At 42.1% G+C, this 19679-nt stretch overlaps 3 protein-coding genes and 5 non-coding genes across 8 annotated transcripts; 6 read left to right on the forward strand and 2 right to left on the reverse strand.

Annotated features, from left to right (window-relative positions):
* Window positions 1-273: 273 nt before the first annotated feature.
* On the reverse strand, window positions 274-8634 carry LOC136423687 (rhomboid-related protein 4-like). The gene is made up of 9 exons (XM_066411969.1): window positions 8286-8634; window positions 5269-5334; window positions 4802-4951; window positions 4081-4324; window positions 3421-3542; window positions 2769-2874; window positions 2315-2407; window positions 2050-2187; window positions 274-1514 (listed from the first exon to the last, which is right to left on the reverse strand). The coding sequence occupies exons 2-9, from the start codon at window positions 5332-5334 to the stop codon at window positions 1378-1380; spliced, it is 1056 nt and encodes a 351-aa protein (XP_066268066.1). The 5' UTR covers window positions 8286-8634; the 3' UTR covers window positions 274-1377.
* Window positions 8635-10171: 1537 nt separating this feature from the next.
* On the forward strand, window positions 10172-13004 carry LOC136423689 (uncharacterized). Its single transcript, XM_066411971.1, has 2 exons — window positions 10172-11257; window positions 11748-13004. Exons 1-2 carry the CDS (start codon window positions 10425-10427, stop codon window positions 11788-11790), a joined length of 876 nt encoding a protein of 291 aa, XP_066268068.1. The 5' UTR covers window positions 10172-10424; the 3' UTR covers window positions 11791-13004.
* A 156-nt stretch (window positions 13005-13160) lies between these two features.
* Trnae-cuc (transfer RNA glutamic acid (anticodon CUC)) lies at window positions 13161-13232 on the forward strand. Its single transcript has one exon. It is a non-coding gene; the product is annotated as a tRNA-Glu (tRNA).
* A 330-nt stretch (window positions 13233-13562) lies between these two features.
* Trnae-cuc (transfer RNA glutamic acid (anticodon CUC)) lies at window positions 13563-13634 on the forward strand. Its single transcript has one exon. It is a non-coding gene; the product is annotated as a tRNA-Glu (tRNA).
* Window positions 13635-14362: 728 nt separating this feature from the next.
* Trnae-cuc (transfer RNA glutamic acid (anticodon CUC)) lies at window positions 14363-14434 on the forward strand. The gene has a single exon. It is a non-coding gene; the product is annotated as a tRNA-Glu (tRNA).
* A 503-nt stretch (window positions 14435-14937) lies between these two features.
* Window positions 14938-15009, forward strand: Trnae-cuc (transfer RNA glutamic acid (anticodon CUC)). The gene has a single exon. It is a non-coding gene; the product is annotated as a tRNA-Glu (tRNA).
* Window positions 15010-15750: 741 nt separating this feature from the next.
* Window positions 15751-15822, forward strand: Trnae-cuc (transfer RNA glutamic acid (anticodon CUC)). The gene has a single exon. It is a non-coding gene; the product is annotated as a tRNA-Glu (tRNA).
* Window positions 15823-16059: 237 nt separating this feature from the next.
* LOC136423686 (ileal sodium/bile acid cotransporter-like) lies at window positions 16060-19093 on the reverse strand. Its single transcript, XM_066411968.1, has 4 exons — window positions 18289-19093; window positions 17994-18097; window positions 17416-17620; window positions 16060-17143 (listed from the first exon to the last, which is right to left on the reverse strand). Exons 1-4 carry the CDS (start codon window positions 18622-18624, stop codon window positions 16661-16663), a joined length of 1128 nt encoding a protein of 375 aa, XP_066268065.1. The 5' UTR covers window positions 18625-19093; the 3' UTR covers window positions 16060-16660.
* Between the last annotated feature and the right edge of the window lie 586 nt (window positions 19094-19679).

Genomic DNA, 19679 nt, shown 5'->3' on the forward strand with positions numbered 1-19679 from the left:
TTCACTCGACTCAAGTGAAAATTAGTATGTGTATAGCTTCTGCTTCAGATGGGATGTAAAGCTGGGGGTCCCGTGTTTGAGGAGAGCCACATCTCGAGCATGTTAAAGAACCCACCACAAAAAGAGTGGTGGTTCAAACCTTGCAGTCTTGTCTGGGTTGACATATTTCCAATACTTCCACAAATTTCATGTGGTAAATCTCAATAGATAATAAACAAATTATACCAGGATTACTCTACAAAATTGATAAAATCACAACACACGTATAAAATGTACAATATTCAAGACTTCATTTTAATTCCATGTAAGGAAAGTTTTCACAAACATATTACTGCATCGTCGTTTTGCAAACAATTTGTAATATCACAAAAAAACTGATCTCTGTTGTAATATCACAGAATATTGACATTGGGACACACAGATCCGAAAGCTTAAGTTGTAGGTTCCTTTGATAGCCAAACATAAAAGCAATACTAATAGTTATATATAATAAATAGTCCAAAGTTCTCTGGAACAACACACAAAATACTGACACATTGTATATGCATGTGTTACTAACGTTAGATGCAACAATTCCAACTGCAAATGTCAGCTAATTTGGCTGTTTTTCCCAGGGAAAAGGGTCTGAGCCCCTAACATCTAATGGACATCATTGTTGTTCCTACATACAACAAGCTAGTGACAACATCTTTTATTTCAAAGACCAAAGGAATAAAGAAGCCCTGAATGCTTGTGGGCTCTTTGCACAAATTAACAATCCATGGCATGTATATGTTGGTAGAGATTACGATCTGACAGAATCGCCAATGCTAACAGTAAGGATGTCGACAGAGACTCTGATCGGATGCTAGGACTGTATTGGGGTGGTCTCCCATTTATAAATCCTACATTTCAAGTCAATCCATTGATCTAAAGTGACACAATTTGATGATAAATCAAAGTTGAACTTTTCTGACTGCCTCTTAAGGGACTATCAGACTCCAATCATGATCTCTTCCAGCAGAATTGGTGATACTGTCAGAAGGTAGTCTCTATCCTGACATATACATATTTAGGTGTATATACATTTAAGTAAGTAAATTAATGTGTAGTAGAAAATTTGTTACACAGTGTATTTGCTTGATATCCACAAAGTGCAATTGCTTGATAAATAGCAACTGAGATCTACAGTACAAACTACTCTGAGTAAATACATGTTGCTACATGGTCAGCAACTGTTGGCAGGTTAGTTGCAGCTGTTCCAGTCTGGTCAGCCAATCAGATACTCCCCTGCCTGTTCTTGGAGGGAAAGGTACCAGCCAATCATGTCGCCTCTTGGCTGTGATTGGCTTATAACGTAACCTAGCAGGAGAGGATGCTGTATAACTGTTACAGGTGTCATCTGTTCAGCTGCTCCAGTCTAGTTAGCCTGCGCTGCCTTAACGCCTCCAGGTCGGACAGGGGTGCAGAAGGAGGGGGTCCCTCTACCGCTGAGTGCATAGGAGGTGCGCTTGGGTGCCTACCCCCAGCAACACCTGGAACATAGGGAAAGTTCTGTAATTTCATATACAGTATTTTAGGAGTAGAAGGGACAAGGAGGTTTCTGCAGTTGTAACAATTTTGTAGCACAGTGGTAATAGATTGGAAATACTGTATGTACAAATTTTTAAATGTCTTTGGTACATGTACATGTATTACCCAGGGAGGTTTGAACAACCTCCAATATGCAGATATAGAAATCTAATCATTAGCTGTCCTGTGTACATGTATTACCTGTGCCCCTGGCAATCCCCTGAATGGTCTCAATTAATTGAGTGCTTATTAGAGAAGTAGAGGTCTTTGGTATGACCCAGCCGCGACCTCTTGAATACTATAGCTAGTATAAAGTCTAGTCATTAGGCGTACATAAAGGTGCCCTGTGTGCCACCTGTATCCCTCACACTTTCGTACGCGCTAAATACAAAAGCAGAAGTCTTTGGTATGATCCAATTGAGGTTTGAACCTGTAACCTCCCAAATACAAAGTCCAATTTTGTAAATTAGGCTAATATAAAGGTGCCCTGTGTGTTACCTGTGTCCCTCACACTCTCCTGAATGGCTGCCTGTGTGGCCTTCTGTTCGTACTCCCGTAGACTCTGCTGCATCGCCACCTCCAGTTCTTCCTCCTCTGTTAGCCCTGCCCCTTCCTGAGCCCGAAATCCTGTGGCACCTGCAAAAAAATGCCATCTGTAAATACTGTAAAGGGGAAATGGGGATTTGATCTTGCGGTCTGTGGGGATTTGATTTTGCGGTAGGGAGAAAATGAATTGCAAGCACACTGGACTATGACGTCTTACCTGCATGGTAGGTGTAGGACTGTTGTCGGGTCGCTCGGGTGTGTCTGGGTTCAGGTGCTCCATAATCGTCATGGTAACGATGTCTGGTCCAACCTAGGGAGGGACGTTTGAAAAAAATCTCATTATCGTTCATACTGTTGCTATGTATACTTCTCAATATGTTATCACCCCTTCTGCATTGACAGCACAATTGGTTAACGAGGGACTGGGAGATTTGACTAAAATAAGATGTACATATTGAATTCAAAGAAAAGATGGTTTGATTTTGAGGAACAGCAAGGTCTACCCTGATGTGCAAAGCATTCATTTATGGTTTCTGTGTGTCTGTATTTCCGCTGTTATTTCCATATGCTATGTATAGGCACATCTCGAGTAACAAGGAGGGCAAAAGGTCAGAGTTGTGAGAGTGACTGGAAGTAGAGGTTAGAGTCGGTAGAATTAGTAATTGACATACCTCCGAATGGCAGGTCCATGATGGCCCTGAGTGGGCCGCTGGTGAACAGGAGCCCCACCAGTATCCCTGACAGGTGACCCATGAACGACGCACGGGGGATCAGGATCTGGGGAACAATACACAAAAAATTGTATCTTTCACGCACTTGTCCTGTTAGCAAGTTGTAAATAGCCAGATACAGGTGGGCCTTGGGGTTAGGGTTGTTGATTTTAGTCTTGAATCTAAATTCTAAAGGTTCCTGGTTCAAATCCCTGGCAGGCCCCAGAGTTGTGCCCTTGGGAAATATCTAATTTTTTGGGGAAATATCTAATTTCTCACTGGACTCACTGAAAATGAGTACATGGTTTGGTTAGGGACTTCCTCCCGTTTGGGACATAAAGCTGGAATCCCTGTGTTTGAGGATAGCCACGCCCAAATCCCATAACACTCATCGAAAAGGTATGGACTCCTGTGAGTGGATCGAACCTTGCAGTTTGGTCTGACGCAGCTTGTACCTTCTGTACAAAACTAGTGTGTTATCTATGGTTACTATGTAGGTTTTTGTTTTCCATGTTACCGGTATGCCCCCTATTTATGTATATATTATTGTTATTAAAAATTCGTTAAAAAGAAGACAGATGATTGACAGAACATTGAAAAATGTATATCGTACCTGTATGACCACCAGCTCTACCCAGCATGCGATTTTGCGGGGTACAGGGAGCCATCCCATGATGTAAGTCATACCAGGGGGGAGGTAGTGGGTGGTCAGAACTTTCAGTGCAAATATCACACCTGAAATGACAGTCAAATATAGGCTCATAAGGCAAAGGGTTTAAATTTGTTTCAAACTCAGAACTACTCCAGACCTGTAATATGAATTAGATATAATGTAAGGTCTGATAACTTATGGACATTGATATAGTTACTACATCATTACAAAAGAACATGCTGTTTAACACGCAATACACACAAATATCAGGGTATCAAATAATCAAAGTGAGATAAAGGAATACAGTGTATATCTAGTCTCAATTATACAAAGTATGAAATCAGGATTACAATGAACTGTTAACACAGACACAGATAATATCAAAGATCTTTATGGTTTTCTTTCTTGTTTACATACCACCTTACTCGGTTAGGACAACAGAAAAAAACTTTTCTGTCCTCAAAACAAGTTACTGCATATTATTGATTGAAAGTTTGCGAAGAATAAAGCAGCTGTAGGAGGGTAAAGGAGGCATTTGCCATGTTTCAAGTTCACCACCACTACAATCTCATCATTTTCAGTTTAGTCAACGTATCTTCTACCATATTTGCGGTCACTAACCTGAAAAGCCGACAGCACAGTCGGCTAAGTACGATGACTGGTGGAAGAAGTGGTCCATGGAGTAGTTCAGCCCCAGCAGGAGGGAGTGAGTACAGAGCGTGAACACGGCCAGCACGTACAGGAACCGGGCGCTACCCATCCGCCGCTCTAACGTGATGCCCTTCCACATGAAGGAAGCCATGTTGTAGTACAGGTGCCACTCGTCTGCGTGGAAGAAGGCAGCATAGATCAGCCTTTTCCAGTCCTGTAAACAAGGAAACAAATACCAGTGAGATTCGAACTGTCCATCACAATTAGCAGTTTAACCAATGAGAGGATGACAATTAGCAGTTTGACCAATGAGACAGTGGCTGTGTGCACGTCAAGTATTCTTTCTTTAAATGTTCCTGTCAATAGCCATGGTATACTTTCTTAAGGTTTTCTAACGAACAAAAGAAGAGATCTTTACCACCCAAAAACCGTGACCAAAACTTGTCCAAAATACGAAATATCAAAGCCAGAAGTTCTGCTGCAGTACCTAAGAAAGCTGCTAGGGGACTAGACTATAACTCTAGCAAATTTCAATCCATCCATAGCATATTGTGCTGCTATACCACATATAAATTCTACCAAAAACATAACGTCGTTCTTGACGAAGGTAATTAAACATAAGTAAGTAAAACAGTTAAATAAGTTAATGTCTTAACCAGATTCAAGTGACATAAAACTGAGTTGTACTCACCCCTTGGTACCACACATGGACCACGCTCACGCACACCTCCCCGAGTTTTGGGTAGTGGAAGCCACGGAACAGCCGGAGGAACATGGCCACGTTGGCTGCGAGGGTTGCCAAGGTAACGGGTGGGATGTTCTGAAATCCTGCTTGTGCCATCTGAGGTAGAGATACAATAGATTGATCCCGACTGTCCATCACAATTAGCATTTCAACCAATAAAAACATGCCAATTAGTGATTTGACCAATGAATGACGAGAGTGACTGCATGTTTAATGCATGTTAAAAATCCTGCTGTAAGTTGTGTAAGGGTGTTTTAAGTTGAAGAAATTCTGTAGTACAGTAGTAATACAATGGAAATGCATATTCACAGTACCATGAACTCAGTGGAGAGGTCACCGTGAAACCCGTGAAAATAAATCCACCGCAAAAATGTAAAGATTAAATTACAGTACAGACGTGATGATTGAGTTACCTGAAAAGCAAGAAGCACCAGGGCGATTCCCGGACGCCTATGGCGGCCACCACGTATGGGCCACATCTGTAGAAAACAGCAAAACAACTTAACACTAGCTAGAAATGACGTTACATAGTCCAGCGTCTGAACTTCCCATTATAACGAGAATCAAAACAATGCAATGTGACATATTCAAAACAATGTTGACATATATCTTTCCCACCGTAACGCTGCACCAAGTAATTTTTATGGATGACGTCCTTTGGAGACCCTAAATCTAATGCGAGAGCGCAAAAAAACAACAAGAAGGGCCGAAAAAAACAAGATGCCTAGATTTGAAATATAATAGTCGACGATACATGTTAGGACACAAATTGAATGAGAGAACACAGTGTAACAACTAACAATTCTTTTATTCATAATGAAAACAGCAATAGTTTGAATAAGTCAGTTGAAGTTGAACAGCAGTTGTTGTCCTGTCCTGCTTCTTTCCATATCCCATTGATTTTGCAGGCCTGCAGAAACATAGTATATTAAAGAGGCAAAATTAGTTGCTGTTTAATAACTATTCGCATGCATTACTACATTTCTACCTATGCTTTAGAAATCCTAATGAATAATAGCAATTATTCAAGAGCCAAATATGGACCAAAAATGATAGAAATAAAAAAAAAACATATTTCCCCAACAAGTATAAATAACCAGAAACGAATAAATGATCAGTATCCATGGCATGCAGAATACATGAATGCATCAGCTTACACTCCCCCTTCCCAGATTCTAATTTTTCCGTACATGGTACTTGATCCAAAACAGACTAAAGAACGGAACTTTTCATACCTCAAAAACAGACTTGGGCCTAGGAGCTTCGGTTGTGCCAGCTGTCTTGTCGACCTCCATGCGGATGAAACACCCGAACTGCTTGGTTGCCAGCCCCACCTGCAGGCCGGAGTAAACTTCGATGCCTCTCCCGATGTTCTCGTCATTGCAGAAGAAATGCACTGTAGCTGATCTTGACAAGACTTGCTTAAAATTGTACGGCCGAAACTCACTGGCTCGCCGCTACAAGTCTCTCGTACAGTTGCGCGAACGTCAGCTCTCCCTGACCGACATCGAGAGCGTACCAATCAAGAACAACGTTGCCGCACTTTTTCACTTTTATGCTCACATATTTAGAAAAATTTCCGCTGCTGACAGGAAAAATCCTGTCAGCAGGAAAAATCTGCACTGCTGACAGGATGATCAGTAGAAAAAATTGCACTACTGACAGGATGATCCAATTTTTTCTACTGCTGACAGGATCATCCTCTCAGTAAGTAGCCACTTCGTTATTTAGGTTGTGGCTACTGTCAGGATGATCCTGTATGCAGTAGAAATTTTCGCACTGCATACAGGATGATCCTGTCAGCAGTAGAAAAATCTGCACTGCTGTCAGGATCATCCTGTATGCAGTGCAAAAATTTCTGCTGCTGACAGGATCATCCTGTATGCAGTGCAAAAATTTCTACCGCATACAGGATCATCCTGTATGCAGTGCAAAAATTTCTACTGCATACAGGATTTTTCCTGTATGCAGTGCAAAAATTTCTACTGCTGACAGGAAAAATTTTCAGCCAATCAGAGCTCGCAAAAAGATTGCCCGCGCGAAAGGACTCAGCGAGGAACATGGCGGCAGCCATGAAGGCTGGAGATAAGTTTTCCAACTGGGCGGATTTCCAGGCGGCCCTGTTACTGAATGAGTACCAAGAGGCCAGCAGTAAACTAGAAATGACTCATAATAATAGAGCACAACCACACCTGTCTGATGAAGTCATGGGATTTATTGAAAAATTGGCATTAGGATCCAGTGGAAAGGGGGGTGGATTCCTTCTATTAAAAGTGCTTTCTCAAGCTGTCGATTCGACGGATTCAAAAATTTCAAAAAGTATAAAATAAAAAAGAGTCAGTTGTGATAACGAAACAGCTGTTACTTGTACGTTGTACGTTATCTAGTAACGTTAGTTCAGCTCAATCAATAGAGGGCTCGGATGGGAGTATCAGTACCCAGGAGCATGTCAGAAATTTGGCACCTAGCATGGATGACATTTGAGATAAAACATGACTATAATCACGATCCGAAATATGCCCCATGAATAGGTTAAGCCTAGCTGAAATTATGAAATTAAAATTGCCCGGTTTCCAGCTCATGCGTTCGCCGGATCCGATCGGATCGCGCTGATATCACCTGGTAGGTCCTTAGATACGCTGTGATGATGGCCGACATCTTGAAACACCTAATATCTGCTGTTACCGTAGCAATTACATATGCTAGCTTCTGATTGGTTGCGAAAATGCATTGAAAAAAAAGGACGATCCTGACAGCAGTACAAAAATTTGCACTGCATACAGGACGATCCTGCCAGCAGTACAAAAATTTGCACTGCATACAGGACGATCCTGACAGCAGTGCAAATTTTTGTACTGCTGGCAGGATCATCCTGTATGCAGTGCAAATTTTTGCACTGCTGTCAGGATCGTCCTGTATGCAGTGCAAATTTTTGTACTGCTGGCAGGATCGTCCTGCCAGCAGTGCAAATTTTTGCACTGCTGGCAGGATCGTCCTGCCATTAGCCTTAGGCCCTTATTTATGCATTTCGCGTGACGAGTTTTACGTTAATCTTACGATTTGCGGCACTGTCGTAACTCTTTGGTCATAGTTTAATACAGGAAGCGGAATTTCTTGTTTTTTTAGCTGGGTACAGACCAAAATCAATGCGCGCGCGGACGTCATCCATAAAAATTACTTGGTGCAGCCTAAACCGAAATTCAAATATATTGTAGCTATAACAACATGGGGTATTGCATCGATCAGGCAAAGTTTAAAATCTATCACAAATTACATCAAAATGCGAGTTTCTATCATTTTACGCGTCTTGCTTGAAATTGTCTGTATAAAAATATTTGCGCCCCCCTCCCACTTTTAAAAAAATGCAACGAATATATCTTCAAATATTCACATATTTCCCCCTGACAGTATATAAAAGCCAGTTCTATACCTTGGTCAGATCTTCTTACAGCTGGCTATGATGAAATGACTGGAACCAGACGCTTTCCTTAAGCGTACAACTGACGAATCAGCGCCCAAACAACACGTCAGCTTTCCCAACATCTGGGCGCAGCCATCTTTGTTTTACGTCATCTGTATACTTAGCATGTAGTAAGCCTAATCTTCAAGCAGATGTAGGTATGGAGAATCGTGCCGTTTTAGCTGGCTGCATCGTCTTTCTGACGCAAACCTTCCAACGATCTCAAAGCGTGTCCATCTTCTTAGCTATCATATTCATAAACAAACCATCTGAACCATCTAGCGATTTAAAACAAAAAGATCAATTTTATTGCACAACAATTGTACAAGTTAGTTTGTTACTTTTATCATTTACCAATCAATGTTATACGTTGGACATCGATTTTGGTTCTGTTTTCCCTTTGATTTATGTTCTCATTACATAAGATAATTGATTGATTTAGTTAAATTCTTGATCACTTTGGTTTTTGTTATCATTTGTCAAGTAAAACACTGTTTTTGTGTTGATTGTACTCGTGAAGAAGTGGCACAGGGTTGGGCCTCCTAGCAGCTTGTTTATGAAACTATAGAGGTTGATTTTGTTTGAGACTTTGAAAGAGAACAACTCATTGCTCAGCTGACGCTGGTACAAAGACGGTTGTGGGCGTCAAATTAATGAGTCACTTTGTCGCACAAATCGTCTATAAACAAAAGTTAGTCTATTACAACGTTGCTAGCCTTTTCGGGACATACGACGCACAACTGGCAGTCACACCACTCAACCACAACAATACAGGAATACATGAGGATATGAGTCATGGTCTGAGTGCCGGTCGGTACATTTCCCGCCCAAATCTGAAATAGCGCCTTCAGGTCACAGGTCAAGACGAATGACGCATAACACACTCAGGTATCCCCCAGGCTATAGTTACAAACAATCAACAACAAGGGTATATATGGGAACTACACATCCTTGTAAAAGATATATACAAGGGACGAAACACCACACCACGGTTTCTTTCAGCATAATTGTTGACATTTAAACAAACCTACGCAACATACAGATGTTTGATATGCTTCTCACGGTTCCGTCTCAATGCGTAACAATGAAATATCATACTATATAACTATAATAAGAGCCATGTCGTACAATCAAAATAGACTTCAGAAAGATTTAAAAGGTTCAGTCAAACCAAGGACATTATATAATGTCCTTGGTCAAACAAAACATAATGCCAGTTTAGTGTCAGCCAAACTTCCAATACAGGCCGGCAGTGAATACTACATACAAGGAGTAAGTAAAGCGTGACATTTTCACTATTATGAGATTTCATGAACTTGTAGTTGAACGTATCTTAATCATAACATTTGAAGGAGTATTCATAATATTCAGTGTAACGTTATATGTCTCAGGTTTTGTAGTGGTGGAAAGTAAGGACTAAGGACCAACGTATTTCTTACGCAAATTTTCGCGTTGCGATGATGATTTAAACCCCTTTTGTAGCTTCTAACAAGTTCAGTCACAAAGGAAACACAACAGACTCGGCCCGGCCACGTGTGTGTCGCGACCCGGACATGGTTAGTGACGTCCGGCAGAATAAGTGGTCTGAGCTCACTTGAAAACACGGGAAAGTCAAACACAAATGACTAAATAGGTCAGCCCATATATCTCTGAATCATGATTGGCGCCAACCATTCACGGGAGGGAATTTTAGACGTTATAATTTTCGTGTTTTTATAGTATTCAATTATACAATTTTTTTTCTATACCACAATCATAAAAAAAACTGACAAATAATTCTTCAAGACACAGCACTACACTATTGGCGCTTTTTCTTTTTGTACTCATCTTGGTGCTCTTCATCTGTAACCCCTGCTTACGCATGAAATGGAATCGTCCAATGACGTAATGTTTGAATCAGACAACAAAGGGGCAGTTAGACCTAAATAGAGACGCCGGTGCTTTGAGACAACAGATTTGTTTTGACTTTGAACACCTGAACTGCGTTCCGTGACTGTTTCTGGTCTCTCTTTGAAACGTTTTTGCTTTTAAAGCGATACTATCTCCGGAAAAGACGAAAGGGACGAAAGTGGTCACACTGCAAAAGAGGCGGGAAATTCAGGACTAGGTATGTATGCGTTGAGATACGCTTTGGACGCCGGTAAAATGCCTGTTTGCTGGTCCTCGCGTCACGAAATTAGTGAGGGGATCGCAGTGTGCGGCTTGTCTCCCGTCGAGGCGCTGGGACAAGTCGGCGCGTCAACCCGAGAAAGCCCTCGGCAATCGTCGGCACCGATCCCGATCAAGACCACCGTTCCCTCGGCTTCAAACCAGGCCGAGGCCAGGGCAGACCAATCCTTACGGACGCTCGCGAGACCACCCATGCCAGTTCCGATAAAGTCGTCCCCGCTATCGACATTGACGGACCTTCCGCGAAGACTACTCTCCAAACCGACGTCGTCTGCGCCGATCCCGATCAAATCGTCGACGTCGTCGTCCTCCGCGTCGGTGCCTATCAAAAGTCCTCGGCAGACGGCGTCTCCCGTGTCAGTACCCGTCGGAAGTCCTCGGCGGACGGCGTCTCCCCTGTCGGCCCCCATCGGAACGAGTCCTCGGCGGACGACGAGGGAGCCGCTATGGTCCGAGACAGAGATGATGCGGTTCTGGGCTGTGATAGAACCTTACATAAAACAGCTCATATCGGGAGAAGCGCCAATGCCTGCTCACGACATGGACCTCTGGGACTGCGAACGAGACAGTGTAGAGAACGTTGAGGGGTGCCTACTGGCCGTACAGGACCTGATTTGTGGCGGGAACTACAGCAAGGCGCTGGCGGGAATCAGGGCCATCAGACTGTACTTTGAAATACCAGAAAATTCGTCTAGAAAGGCGCTGACGCTGCTGGGGGAAGAAGACGAGTTAGCGGTCTTCAAACATCTCTTCATGAAACAAGACCCTGTCAGGTAGGGCTCCTCTCTATCCCAATCTCCAAGCAGAGGTTGGAGAGTGAGATCGTTACATACCCGCTTTCTGATAGTTAGAGAGAAGGCTGTCAAAAAGAGGATCATACATTTTCTTATCATGATATCAGAAGAATGTTGCGATCTCTTTACTACCTGTAACATCTGTTTAGAGAGTACATTCCTTTAACCTTCACTTTCTACGTTTGTTCAATGACCTTGGTTTGTTGTTTTCCTATCGCCATTTCCGGCCCGATGACAACAAACAACTGTCATCGTGCAAGCACGTCCGGTGCCTATCTTAGCACATAACTCAACAACAATTCGTGCACGTCTACCTGAGAACGTTATTCAAGGACATTTAACTTTCGACTACATTACCTTTATCTATCGATATAAATATGTGTCATGAAACTATAATCAAGTGAAACTATCTATGTTATGAAACTATATTCAAGTTGGTTAGAGTTTTTGGTATCCATGTTGTACTCAGGAAACGACTTTTGGACGACAGCCAGCGGCCTCACTCTTTCTGAAAACAATGTCAGTGACTTCGGAGGTCAATGACCGATGTCAACGCCCTCAAGCTTTCCTTGGTTACACCATCAAGTGTCCGGACGGAGATCGGAAACCAACCGGAACGCATCGGCTATCTTCAGGAACGTTCGGAATTTCTCGCCGGTGGACATATGAATGCAGGGCTTTAAACGTAGACTCACTGAATCATATACTATCATTTGCATATTTGAATTATACATATTCAGGGAATGAGAAGTTGTGGAAAGTTTATCTTAATCAAACCAAAGATTTGTCAAGTTCTTGTATGACAGAGAAGGGCGAATATAGTCAATGTAACCCCTTTCCTTTGCAATAATGACAAAATCCGATAGGTAATGCGTTATATTGTATGTTACCATGCTCTGTATGTATGCCAGGCTACCAAAGACAATTACATCTCTTAAGTTCATCATCCCCTGATTGTTTTAATTTATTCAACTATTTTGATATTGAGAAGATAAGTGTGAAGAAAGTTTAGTCTTACAGTGAATGTGTAGGGGCGAATCACTAATGGTCGCGGGGAGGGGATCCGAACCTGATGTGACATCTTCATCCCCCATATGCTTTCTGATCCGTCCCTGATATAAAACGTAATAATTAAATGGTTCTATGTTGTAACTTTAATTTACATATTGATGTTGTCAATTGAATGTTTGTTTTATGTTGTCCTTCATATTTGGATCAAATTGGATGTGAAAAGAAATTTGTTTACGTTCATGTTTTTGTTTATCTGCCATTTGTTTATTCCTTCACGTCCATGACTTGTTTACTTTTTATGATGCAAAACATGTTCATTTGTACATTTGTATTGTTTGAATTATGGTCAGTATAATTATCTAATAACGTTCATATTTTTGTTCATCCGCCATTTGTTTGTGTAGTGTTTCGCGTCCATAACTTGTTTATTTTTCATGTATTTTCTATGGTCAGTATCATCATCTAACAACATTTTTCAAGTTATCATAAATCATATAAGTTTGCATGTCAGTTCAATCAGGTATATCTAAAATTCAGGGTATCTATCAGAATACATATTGACCTCATTCATGACAAATATGAAAAACGTGCCAGTAACATTATCAATATCTCAGTGGAATTGTTTGATTTCCATCTATTCATTTATTTATTTGTTTGCTTGTTTAACAAGTTTATTACTTGTGCAATAAAAGTGATTAAATCATTGAAACATTAATTTTTGCAATACAATATTGTGTCGCTTTCTTCGTCATTTATCATGAGAGTCAGCCATTTCATCGACTAAACAGTTGAGATTTATGCTATCATGCTATACTAGTACTCCCAACATGTATGTTTGGTTCAGACATAGAGAGGTTTGCACACATGGATCTCCCATATGGTCTAGTGGTTAGGATTTGGCGCTCTCACCGCCAAGGCCCGGGTTCGATTCCCGGTGTGGGAAGGTTACTTCTTTTTAAAGGAGCCATGACTAAGATTCCTCTTTTCTTGCAAACTTGCTTCGAAACCATCTAAATTAATTCTTTAGAAAATATCAGGAGTAACAATATTTCCTTTGATGTTCTTGGCCTGCTCCTACAGTATGTATAGTATACTGCTTGTTACAATGGCATTTGATGTTACATCTGCGTGTTTTCACGCCGCGAGAAGGGTACCGCTTAGCGGAAAGTCGATCGTTTGTACAGTTGCCAAACCTGTCAAAACGCCATCATGTAATACTAGTAATTCATTTATATGTTTGGGCCAGATATAGAGAGGATTGCATACATGGATCTCCCATATGGTCTAGTGGTTAGGATTTGGCGCTCTCACCGCCAAGGCCCGGGTTCGATTCCCGGTGTGGGAAGGACACTTTTTTCGAGCTTTCCGTACAAGCTTGATTTTAAATCTTCTTAGTAATCTACAGTTAAGAAAATGAATACAATAAGTAGGTTTCCTTTCACGTTTTTGTCTGCTAATTGTTCTTGGATGTATTGCCTCGCTACTCCGCAGAACTGTGAGCTTGAGAAACGTTAAAACTGTGCCTTTTTACATCTGCTTGGAGATTAGATTGCTTGAACAGTTGTCAACCCTGTCAAACTAGGTTGGGTCCGGTTTTCACAGCTGCGGGTAGCTCCTCAGGACCTGGGTATGGAATTTTCAGATAATCGCTGTGGCTGTTCTCTTGGTGTTAACTGAAAGAAAAGGTGAAAAATGTACGAGTCAGTCCCACTTAATACTGAACTAATTGCTCTACATTGATTTGTTACTTGACACGTAGGCCGTGCGTTGTCTAGCGATGATGTCACACAAAGCACCTGCCAATCAAAATGGCTCAAAAGTGCAAAGTTCTGTGAAGACAACTCCCGTTCCAAAGTTCACAAACTAAAGGAACAGCTGATACGTTACGCTGTAAATGTAACAAACATGTTTTTATTGTTTCTTTTTCAACGTTTTGCCATCGGATACCAATCTAGAGAGTATTTTAAGGCTTGCTGGTGCCTTGTTAAGCTGATCAATGTTTAATAGTCCTGTGCGGAAAAGCAAGCATGATTTGTCAACAATATGGCTACTGGACTATGCTCTTTCATGAAATCCCATGTGGTCTAGTGGTTAGGATTTGGCGCTCTCACCGCCAAGGCCCGGGTTCGATTCCCGGCGTGGGAAGTCACTATTTTCTCTTTCGCACTCGCTGCAATTAGTCTTTATACAAGATGTTGCAATTAAGAAAGAGATTTTGCCTACGGTATAAAATATCCTTTTGTATATATATATATTGTGTATGCGCATGCAGTGATCAAGTCAAGTTTAAACTCAAGCTTTACGGGTCACTACTGTTAATCTACAAGCAGCTGTTGGAAGGCAAAATCGTTACACTGCATAATATACAAGTAGATACGTCTTCCCACCAGAGTCGCTTCGGCTAGATACGATACGTCTGAAAAAGCGCGATGTTGCAATGATATGAAACTTTTGCGAAACTTAACCTGTAAATGTAACAAACATGTTTTTATTGTTTCTTTTCCAAAGCTTTCCAATCTGGAAAGTGAACTACAAGTATTTTGAGACTTGGTGGTGCCTCGTTACAGTTTGATCGATGTTAGTCTTGCGTGGAGAAGCAAACATGATCTGTCAACAATTGAGCTACTGTACCGATACAAAGCATGAAATCCCATGTGGTCTAGTGGTTAGGATTTGGCGCTCTCACCGCCAAGGCCCGGGTTCGATTCCCGGCGTGGGAATGTCATCTTTTTGCACATGCTGCACTGCAACGCATACTCTTAATATGAGTAAGATGATGATTACAAATACACTACATTTAGGACATACGTAAAAGCCGAAGTACACAGAGTGTTGTAGTATGCATACATGGGATGATTACAGTGTTCCAAGGGTAAGCTCCACGCAGATAAATCGGTCGGGGTTTGATATTTTGTTCGTCTTTTGTGGCTTTTCTGCGTTTCTGCAGATTTTCAGCAAAACTCCATAGAAGACGCAGAAAAGGGCACAAAAGAACAGCAGAATATCCCCACTGATTCACCTGATTTGAGATTTATTTCAAAGCTGCTTCTTAGTTTAGCTGAAGAAACCTAATGTATCATGTTTTATTGATTTCCATACACATGTTATATGAAATCATACACTCTGTTCTATGTCGTTTAATAGTTATTTCAATCAATATACATTCTTGAAAAGGGGTGACTGAATTAGAAAGAGTGGTCCATATTACTTTGGACGTCTTACTGCTATTTTTTGTCATCTAGGCTATGTACCAATATCTCAGCTTAGTAGCATTGCTATGCAGGAATAACGTACTATACAGTAGAGTACGATGACGGATGGTGCTGAGGACGTCCAGGAACGTCAACGATCTGAAGACTCGCTGGTTCAGCTGTTTGACTGATGTTTGTGTTTTGCGGAGCTGCAAACATTGATGTGTGGAGAGGAAAGATATGAGTGAGCGATTGAGCGATGTCATGAAATCCCATATGGTCTAGTGGTTAGGATTTGGCGCTCTCACCGCCAAGGCCCGGGTTCGATTCCCGGTGTGGGAAGTCCATATTTTTTCCGCATAGAAAGACAATGTATGAATATCGTCTACTTGTACATGTAAGTTTCCAAGCAGATGTAAGTAGCCAGCTTATTCTCAGTGTTTTACGCCTTTTTCGGTACCATTTTCCAGTAAAGGCACCGAGGATGAGCCGGACACTTAAATTTGCTTGAAGATTAGCAATTTATCACTTCCTTGCAACTTCAACATGGAATAAGGATACATTGATCGAATGCAAGTCTGTTATTTGCTATTATTTATAAAGTGCATATACATTGTATAATACAGTATATCTTTAAAAACAAGTCGAGATAGTAACAACACCCTACTCCCCAAAAGATTTAAAATCAAATAAGTTAACAGTTAGAATACACCAACATTGTGTCATAACAATCTCAATAGTATCAATGGGAGTAGTATGTGATAACATTGATTATGGTTATAAAGTATACGTCGTTGGACGACAATAATGGTAAGGACACTGTCAAATGACAACTTTGACAATAACTGTCTGGGAAAAAGAAGTCGAACCCAATAAGTTAGAATTTAGTGTCAATAGACAATACTTAGTCTAGAGTAGTCACATGCTATATTGTTACCCATTATCCGTCCGTCCTTTTCTTCATATTACATGTACTTGCAGTTTACTTATTATTATCAATAACAGTATAATAAAAACGAGAAGTACGAGCTGTAATCTATTAACGGTGTGACATGCGGAAGTGCATACTTCTTGCAATGTTACATATAAGTGGATGCACGATTAGAGATATATGTAGTATGCACAAACGACATGTCTTAAGCTACAAAAGTCCGGGCTCCGGCTAGTCAGGGCATAAATCTTACAGATTAGTAACAAATTCGTAGACGTCTTCCTCTTTAGTACTCGCATCATCATCAAGTAGGTTAACCTCCTTGGTATCATCACCAATCTCTTTCTCTTCTTCCTTCTCTTCGGTAGTTTTACACTTCCTCTTCCAGATCTGGTAGGACACGACCAGTATCATGGCCTCCAGACCCTGAAAACTGGCGTATAGCATGGGGAACAGGATAATCTTACTGGCCAGTTCCGGTGCGAATGTCAACTTGAGAATCGACAGAGCGATCCCGATATTCTGCGTCCCCGTTTCGATGCAGACAGTTTTGCGGCAGATGCTGTCCATGCGGAACAGCCAAGCGATGACGTAACCGAAGGAGTAGCCAATCGTGGGGAAGATGAAGGCGATGAGGAAAATGGCGGGAGGTCCGGACCACATGTCCTGGTAGGCTATCCCACCAAGCACCGCGCTGGCTAGGATGATGACGATACCAAATATGCCGCCAATCTGAATGCAAAAAAAAATTAGTAGACATTGAAATTAAGAGATGGAAAAGAGCAGTTCATTTTTATCCTATCCCTTCATTAGTTTGTAATTCATTCATTCATTTGTAATTCATTCTTTCTTCAAAGGATAAATCTTGGCAAAGGGGAAAATCACCTAATTTCTGAAATTTCTAATTGTCAACACAGAAACCAAACTAAGGTTTTGAAACACACCGGAAATGACCCTTGCTCTTATCGATAAGTGTGGTGGGTTCTTTAACGTGCGCAACGCACCTTCAAAAATAGCCTCGCTCCTTTCGGTGACTTGTACTTGAGAAATATGCCCACACTAACGGGGATGATGATTGTGACAAGAGCGATGACTATCTTCTCGTATGGCACGACCGTTGTAGCCGTGGTGAACGGTTTGCTGTAGACCCACAGAGACAGCGGCATCAGGCCCATGGCCAGGGCGGTGGACACTGTTGTCATGCAGATACTGTCAGAAAGTACAGAATAGCAACTATTTAAGTACATCAGGGAGTTTCGTAAGGTCTACACTTACAAATGTATTGATACACAAAGGTATTGTACAATTATTGTAACAAGGTAATTACAAGGTACGTGAGTATTCTCCGTTTCTTAGATCGAAACAAGAATACATTGTGTTAATACAATTATAACATATATACAGGGTGACTTAATGTAGGCTAGGCCGCCGGTAGCGACGTTGGGAGCAGACCAAAGCTAACAAGGCTGGACTCCAAGCTAGAATCAATGCAGCAGGTTCCTCATCATTGCGGTTGTGAACCAGGGGAGAGGCCCCGCCTCCGCCACACCAGGTTCAAGTTCGTCCGTAGTAGTTTCCCTACCTGAGGTTCATGTCCCCGTCCAGCCAGTACACCATGAGGTTGGACATGTGGCCGCCCGGACTGGTCCCGACCACCAGGACGGACAGGGCGCGGGCGGGCTCCAGCTGGGACGGACGGAAAAATAACATTTCATCATAATATTCTTTTGGGATAGACAAAAACTCCATAGATCAGCAATTGTAAGATTTGACATTTTATGGAGTAACATTCTTTGTGGGCCTAGCACTAGGCCCACGAAGGATGTTACTGTACAAATCTTGTATGGCTTTGATAAATTCGTCTTTTTGTCACTCACCTGAAAGGCAAGGCACAACAAGAACGCGACTAGCGGCATGATGACGAACTGCGACATGACGCCCACCGCGATCCCGTACGGCCTCTTGATGTATTTCAGCATTGCCTGCACGTCCAGCGTACAGCCCATGGCGACTAGGATCAGACAGACGGTTATTGTGACCACCACGTCCATTACTATGCTGGTGATCCCACCATCGTCGTCGGTAGGCGATGCAGTGTCGTTCCGGGTAGTGTTTGTAGCCCAAGCCCTGCTCGCCAACAGTGGAGGCAGGGAGAACGCAGTCGAACCCCCGCCGAGCGCTTCGTCTGTTGCTGTCTTCGGAAAAGATTCCATACTAGCTGGCCGTCTTCTTGTCTCCAGATGTCCCTATGTATATATTTCAACCTCTCAAAAATGTCCGTCCGTCGCCTGATCAGTAGTGGCAATATCAGATGCGTTCCCGGAAGTCTTATTAAACAGTGATATGAGCTCAGTCGTCCAAAACAAAAGTCTCAGCTCTTAAGTACACGGGAACATGAACCGAACCACCCACAGAATCCCCCAAAATGACACCTCGTGACCTAACCTGTCTTTTTAGCATGCAGTGACGAATAGTGCTCGAGCTCACGGTCCTCCAAAGTTTTGACCCGCCGAACTCAGTGACTGGGAAGTCTCAGCTCTCAAATAGACGGCATGAAACTCGAACAGAACCACCCATAGAAGCCCCCGGTAGCTTTGAGACACCCATGCAGTTGCAGGTAGCTCTGGTTCAACGCACGACCCTGTGACGACTAACTTTTCTCTCACTCTGACGGTTCGGTGGACACCCACAGAATGTGAAAAGCAGCCCTGTAGTACTTAGTATTTAAATTCTATCAACTCCCGTCTTTCTTCGTGGCATGTTTCGCCCAAGGCCTCACAATTTGAAGAAACGTGATTCGCTGTTTTTTGACACCGCCTGACCTCTTGTATTGTCTCTGGCAACTTGTGGCAAGCCTTGCGGTGGTTGCACCTAACACCTTAAAGATCTTTTGTGTTTACGCTATGCATGACAAGAACGATCAGTGACACCTCAGTGCACGTACGCATGCGCCAGTGTTACCCAATGACATCTGTCACGAGATTGAGAACTTGAATGCCTAGGCCTGTGACGCAAGTTACACAACACACGTGGTTCAAGTTGCATAACAAGCTTACGTGTTATGCAACTGAAGCGACGCCCCCCTCCCATTGCTATATGCTATATACTAGTATATCCAAGCATATGTATAATTCGGCTTAGTTTTTTGTTTGCACTTGTTTTTGAGGGGTTTTATACGTCTTACTAGTGATCCGGGTAAAACACTGAGCCCAACCCTACATCTGCTTGGAGACTAGTGCAGGTCGCTTTGAGGCCGAGGTGACATAAA

The sequence above is a fragment of the Branchiostoma lanceolatum genome, chromosome 17, assembly GCF_035083965.1.
Source record: "Branchiostoma lanceolatum isolate klBraLanc5 chromosome 17, klBraLanc5.hap2, whole genome shotgun sequence".
Lineage (NCBI taxonomy): Eukaryota > Metazoa > Chordata > Leptocardii > Amphioxiformes > Branchiostomatidae > Branchiostoma > Branchiostoma lanceolatum.